This window comes from Camelus bactrianus, chromosome 9 (genome assembly GCF_048773025.1).
Source record: "Camelus bactrianus isolate YW-2024 breed Bactrian camel chromosome 9, ASM4877302v1, whole genome shotgun sequence".
Lineage (NCBI taxonomy): Eukaryota > Metazoa > Chordata > Mammalia > Artiodactyla > Camelidae > Camelus > Camelus bactrianus.
Window position 1 is genome coordinate 77,964,157 of NC_133547.1, and position 6,564 is coordinate 77,970,720.

The 6,564-nt window shown below is 42.3% G+C and overlaps 1 protein-coding gene across 3 annotated transcripts; it reads right to left on the bottom strand.

Annotated features, from left to right (window-relative positions):
• Nucleotides 1–537: 537 nt before the first annotated feature.
• Nucleotides 538–6,451, bottom strand: ORC6 (origin recognition complex subunit 6). 3 transcript variants are annotated; one of them, XM_045512990.2, is made up of 7 exons: nucleotides 6,296–6,451; nucleotides 4,706–4,835; nucleotides 3,309–3,472; nucleotides 3,006–3,095; nucleotides 2,268–2,380; nucleotides 1,732–1,800; nucleotides 538–1,116 (listed from the first exon to the last, which is right to left on the bottom strand). In XM_045512990.2, exons 1-7 carry the CDS (start codon nucleotides 6,316–6,318, stop codon nucleotides 989–991), a joined length of 717 nt encoding a protein of 238 aa, XP_045368946.1. In that variant the 5' UTR covers nucleotides 6,319–6,451; the 3' UTR covers nucleotides 538–988. The 3 variants fall into 3 exon arrangements, with proteins under 3 accessions (XP_045368946.1, XP_045368945.1, XP_010948485.1); XM_045512989.1 differs by lacking the exon at nucleotides 6,296–6,451 and adding an exon at nucleotides 6,046–6,271 and having other exon boundaries at nucleotides 1,732–1,797; XM_010950183.3 differs by lacking the exon at nucleotides 6,296–6,451 and adding an exon at nucleotides 6,046–6,267.
• Between the last annotated feature and the right edge of the window lie 113 nt (nucleotides 6,452–6,564).

A 6,564-nucleotide genomic window follows, 5' to 3' on the forward strand; every position in this document is an offset into this window, starting at 1 on the left:
CATTCGTTCCCTGTATCTATGAGTCTGTTTCTGTTTTATGTCTGTTCAGCTGTTTGGTTCTTTTAGATTCCACATGTAGTGATTTGCCTTTCTCTGACTTACTTAACTTAGCATAAGATCCTCTAGGTCCATGCATGTTGTCCCACTTTGGCCTGTTTCTTAATTTTTTAATGTGATGCTAATATATAATTCATTATATGAGATCTCTATATGTATTTCTCTCTATATTTTAATATTTACTAAAAACTTATACCAGGAACTAGGCTAAATGCTTTACGTGTATGAGCTCAGATACTCTTCCTCATTATTCTGAGGGAGACATCATTTTTATTTCTACTTATAGATGAGACATAAAGAAGGTAATTTGCTCAAGGTTTCACAGGTGGTATGTAGCTGAGCAGGGTTTTAAACCCAGATAGTCTGATTCAAGAGTTTGTGCTCTGGTGAGGAATACAGACCACTTTTTTTTTCCTGCGAGAGTAGATGGCTTTCGGCATAGCAAGGATTCGCCCACACTGATAACAAGTGCACCTTGAATGCATATAAACGTAACATTTATTAACTTAGGTTGTGTCATATATTGATTTAGTCAAACCAAGAGATTTATACAAAAACTTAAATAAAATCTTTAATAATCCATTCAGCCTGAATTTCATACTCTGGGTAGGACAGGACATTGTCTTTTGCTCAAAAGAAAACAAAAAAGAAAAATGGCTCCAGTTCCATTTTGTAGGAGCGTGCAGACCTGTGGGGAGCCAAGGCTAAGCTGACTAGGCACTGTGGCTGATCTAATGAATTTCCTGCCCATGTCAGGGGGCCGGCCTGCTGCCCATAACTCAGCCCCATTGCTGGCTTCTATGCTATTAAAGCAATCTAGTCTTAAGATCCTTGTTATAATAGTTCAAACAAAATTCCAAAGTGCTCACATCTCCCTTGAGGCGGCAGGTGCACTGTTGGTTTGCAGTACCAGGTAGTCCGGAAGCTGAAATCACTCTGAGGTAGCCTTTTGTGCTTTGGCAGCATTTTCCAAAATTCTCCTTTTCCACTCTTCATAATCCTGTGTCAGATCGTCGTCATTTTGCGGTTTATGTGGGGTCTCTACTACAGCCTCTATTTCTATGAGAGAAAAAAATTTTTTTAACGTTTCAAAATCCCTATGTTTATAAATGAGTAAAAAAAAAAGGAAGCTTGTTCACTTTAAAATGTCTACTTTAATTAAGGTAAAATGGGGAATAAGATACCAAAATGGTAAGTGAAAGCAGAAGCAAACACATTGATTTTTCACTGTCCCTTCCACTCTGAGCATTCCAAGACATCCTGAAGACAGCTAACACTTCAAGCACTGAACCAAGCACTTTAATAGTATTATCTCATTCAGTCCTCACCACAATTCTATGAAATGGGTGCTAACATTAATCACATTTTATAGATTAGGAAATTGAGGCTCTCAGAAATTGTTACTTTCCTAAAATCACAAACGGTATGTAGTAAAGCAGGATTTGAACCTAAGCACTTTGGCTTCAGATGTATTCTTAATTACACAATACTTCTATAAATAACTGCTTGGAAAACTGGTCTTATCAAATGGTGAACTGCCAAGATTTAGTTCAAATCCTACTCTTGCCAAGGCAAGCTGCTAAAGCAGCTCAGGACTGTTCACTGCATTAAACCCACTGTACACTGATCCCACTGCACTAATTTCAACGTTCATCTGGTGTCCGTATGCCTCACCCTCTGCTGGAGGTTCAAGCACAGTCTTTTTCTTCTTCCGTGATGGAGGAGCTGAATCACCAGGCTCTTCTTTAGGGGAATAAAAAGTATCATCAGGGTTAATTTTTCCCTTATTCTCAATTTTAGTTTTGGTGTATATTTTAGATCACAAATAAAAATTAGATACCTTGACTGACCAAATATCAGGATAAGGAGAAGGCAAATAATCTTGCCCTTCTCTTGAATTTGGCTTTCCTTGTCAGACTTGAGAATCATTTCTATTCCAGCATACGTATATGGAGGCTGGTATTTAACACTGGAGCACATTAACAGAGAATCTATTTTCTAGGCATGAATTAATGGAATTACAGGGTTTTTAAAAAGTAAGCTATTTGATTTGAAAATTAGAAAAAAAAATTTCTCACTAAAAACTTTTTAGATCTACATTAAATATAATCAGAAAGCAGCTAGTTTGCAAGTTTGAAAATATATGACTTTTACCAGCAGGTTTTACATTTTCAAATGACATGTTCTTAAAACATGGAATGAATACTCACTGTCGATCTGCTGCCCAATCTTCTCTAATTGTTTACAGAGTCGGTCAAATATGGCTTTTTTTACACCAGATGTGGCTGCCATTTTACTTTTGTCCACCTTTAGCCTTAGAATCCTACAAAAGAATTTGATATATTACTGCTCTTAAGGCCAGTACATTCATCTTCTCTGGCCAACCAGATTATCAGTGAATTTCCTTTCCACCCATCCTTTATGATGAGCTGTCTAGTTCTCCCTTTATTCTAAACAATTATCATTAGCCATAACCATGCAAATTTGTATTTTAAAGCTATTATTTAGTTATTTATTGGACTACTAGAGTTAAAAGGCACATGGGATCTGTTATGGAACAAATGGGGCATAGGAAAGACATCTGCTACAGTGCTTCATGTCTGATAGAACTCTTTCTAGTAAATCTCAGATGTCACCAGTTTGCTGAATGACATTACAGCATTTTTAAGTGTTCAATTCACTTTAACCCATGATGCTTATATTTACTACTACAAGAATATAAACCATCCTCCCCTCCAAAAAAACTTCCCTAGTAACACTCCACAACAGTCACTAACGAAAAATACAAAACAAACGAACTTTTGAATCTGGTCACTTGGCTACTATTCCTAATGTTATTAAGGAAAATATGCTTGGAGTTGAAATCAACTAAATTAGAAGTATTCTTTGGAAATGAGAAATCTATTTATAAATTATGGACTTTTCTGAATGTTACAAGGCACACTTACTTGCACGCTGTCAGTAGTGCAGCAGTGGTGAAGAGCGGCCTGGATAAGTCAAGATCCACTTGTGGTGTTTGTGGAAGACTGGACTCATAGCTAAGGGAAAGCAGTGTTTGTAGAATTATTTGTTAGAAAATATTATTTCAAAGGGACCGAAAATGCATATCAGAACTTATAAGCTATTTAAATGCATAAGATATGCATTCTGACACATCAGCCTATTAGTTAGTTTTAAGACTGAAAATTAACAGAACACTGAATACTTCTACTTTATGTACCAGTACAGATTTTCAGTTACATGCTTCATACCTTTGTAGTATCTTTGAAGCCATATTCACTGCTTCTGTGCAGCTAAACTGTACAGCTAGGTCTCTTATTCCAATATTCGAGTTCAGGCCCAGTAAACACTCAAAAGATTTCAGACAGCTCTGATACATCTTCTTGTTCAAACCAGAAAGTTTAATTAAATAAGCCTTTGAAAGGAAAAATACATGAATCATAAAAATCCTAAGTGCTCCATATTACTGCCTTTAAAGATTTGTTTAATAAGTCAACTTTTCAAAATAAATTAATTCTGTGGCAAGTCACTGCACCTAAAGGTTTAGCTTCATTTAGTCAAAAATCAGTAATCATGTCAGGCAAGTTAAGTCCTGCTGACAAGAAGCTTATAGAAAGGCAGTCGTGCATGTGCACAGATACTTTAAAATACAACACAGTGTTTCTACAGCCAAGCTGTGAATGAAAAAACATAGGAGACGCATATATGATCACTTGTTTTAACAAAGGTGCCAATGTGCAATTTTTTTTTGAAAAGGAAGGAGGGAAGCAGTGGGAGTAGAGTTGGGAGGGTGAGTGTGTGAAGGAAGGAAAGGGAGAGGAGAGGGAAACTGGGAGAGAAACAGGAGGATCAACAACTGAGGGACACCAACTCTGCTCAGGAAAGGAAAGCTTAATAAAGGATGTAACAGCAAGGCAGGGTCATTTTAAGACAAACAGCTTGCCAGAAGAGCATTCCAGGTTTTAAAAAAAAGAGGTGTTGCATTTACAAAGTCACAAGGTGCAAGGTCTGTTAAGTGAATAGTGTAGCTTGAGGTTAGGGTTCAAGAGAGGCCAGAGAGTTTGATGGTAATGGGGAGCCAACACATTGGGAGCTAATGGTTTCTTTAATGCCACCATTTAATCTATGTACCACTGTGTGACAGGTACTGTGGTATTCTGTTACATACAGTACACTGTCTCATCCTTACAATAATCCAGTGAAATGGATATTCTTATCCCCACTTTATGGCTGAGGAAACTAGAGACTCAGAGTAACGGTGGTGTTGAAATTTGGTCTCAACATGTGACTCTTCTGACTCCACAGCTTGTGCTCTTAACCACTATGTCACTGGCAGATAAACACACATAGGTTTTAAAGTATCTGCTTTAGGACAGCGATGCTGGTGGCAGTGTGGAAGACGGCCTTGAGTGAAGAAAGAGGTGCCAGGGAAACTAGACAGTAAAGAGACAGTAAAGAAAAAAAAAAAATTTTTCCCTCCAACTCAACAAAGTGGTTCTAAAGTTCATCTAGAAGAAGATATGAGAATAGCCAGGAAAATTCTAAAATACAAGATTTTGGCAGGGTCTAACGCAACCAGAGACTAAAAAGTATGATTAAATTTCAGCGTCGCACTAGAATATTCAGACATTCAGTGGGACCTACTTACCCTGTCCAAGGGGCACTTCGTGCAGGAAGCTGCAAGGTCCAGGCACATGACCGCATTGCTGGTTTCTGTGGTTCGTGCAGACAGGCCCATACACTTCACATGAGACAGTCGCAGGTACTCCTCTGCTTTCCTGAGCAACATATTCAGTAAAACTCTTTTCCAGGAGTTTGCCCAACACTTTGATAAACAATGAATTCAGCCTGGTGGACTTCATTCTAAGCCTATGCAAGTTTCTTTGTGGCCGGGAATGAAAGTCACATCCTTTGGGGGAGGAAGGGATTCTACAAGGCAGAACAAGCCCTCTGACTCCAGACACCAATGTGCTCAAGAGCTTTCAGGCAAAAATAAGTTCCTGAAATCCTCCACAAAAAACCCCTTCTTTCGGCCTTCCATTACTGGACCAAGCATAAACTGTCACAAAGGCAGGTAGGTGAGACCAGGGTTCCTTCTTCTTCTAAGTCAGTGGTTCTCAAACTTTAGTGTACATGGCAGTCACCTTAGGGCTTGTGAAAACAAATTGCTGGGTCCCAGCCCAGAGTTTCTGCTCAGTAAGGCCTAGAGAGGGGCCCAGGTATGTGCATATCCACCAAATGCCAAGATGATACGGATGCTGCTGGTCCAGGGACCACATTTTGAGAATCGCTGTTTTAAACGGTTACACGCTACAGAGGTCGTACGTCAAACCTTTCAAGATGTGCTCCTTTCCTTTCCTTCCCTTCCCTTCCCTCACCTAATCGATAGCTCAGGCACCTGGCCTAGTCCTGCCCTCCACAGTTTAGCTACAGTACTTTATTTCTAACCCTAGAACATGCAAAGGTCCTTCCTATCCCAGGGATTTTGCACAGGCTGTTGTCTCTGCTTGGGCCCTCTTCCCACATCTTTCCGTGGCTGGCACCCTCTATCAGCGCAAATAGCACCCCCTCCGAGGCTTTCTCTCAAGTTTTTTTAAATTAAAGGCAGCCGCCAGGTCGCGCTCCGCCCCGCCCCCAGTGGGTCCGCACACCACCCCTACCCGGTTTCGTTCTCTACGTAGTTGTCACCACAGACAGGGTCCTCCACGGGGTCTGTACCCCGTCCATTTGCTTCAGTGCCATAAACAGGCCCTCAATTAAGTATCTGCGGAACCACCCAAGTTCTCCGACTCTTTTCCTACCACCGTGCAACCCTCACAGCTGGTTGTTCCCGGGGACGTCTACACTCGGCCCTCTGACCACCTCACATAAGCCCACTGCCCGGAAGCTTTTCTCGAGGTGGGCCTAAATCCCGCCGTCGCGCGGGAAAGGCACGGGCCCCGTATCAGGAGGGCGCCGGGCTGCTGGGGCGTGCGCGGCCGGACTCACCTCAGCACCTCCGGCTCGGCGATGCCCAGGCGCGAAGCTAAACGCCGGACTAGACCAGATTCCATGGCGGGGACAAGGATAACTCGCGCAAACAGCTGCTACGCGACGAAACCCGCGCGCAGACGCGACACTCGCCAATGAGGGCCGGGTCCTACCCACTGCGGCATATGGATTGGTTGGGACGAGATGTTGAGCCCGCCCCACAAGCCAATCCTGGTCTTCCTTCTGCGCATGCGCTCTACGAGTGTACCTTCCAAGGAAGAAAGCGAACATGGTCAGGCGGCTCCCACTCCTTCCATTCCTCCCTTCTTGACAGACTCAAACGTTGCCCTTCCCTCCTGCAGTCTCCTTCCTCCTGTCGAGAGATTCACAGCTACTCTGCACCGCCCCGCCCTTTCGCACACTGTGGAAGGATTGGCTGGCGCCTAGGTCCGTCAGCCCAGCGTGAAGTGACAAGGGCCAATAACTACACGAGACTTGAGGTTCCTAGAAGCGGGCCAATCGGGGAGCCGCCTGGAG

Excerpts from the sequence above, each read along its gene's own strand:
- ORC6 (XM_010950183.3), bottom strand. The coding sequence starts at position 6,110 with ATGGAATCTGGTCTAGTCCGGCGTTTAGCTTCGCGCCTGGGCATCGCC. Across the intron at positions 2,381-3,005 it reads GCACTACTGACAGCGTGCAA|GATTCTAAGGCTAAAGGTGG; the intron begins GTAAGTGTGCCT and ends ATTCTTTTGTAG. Across the intron at positions 1,801-2,267 it reads GATTGGGCAGCAGATCGACA|AAGAGCCTGGTGATTCAGCT; the intron begins GTGAGTATTCAT and ends ATTCCCCTAAAG.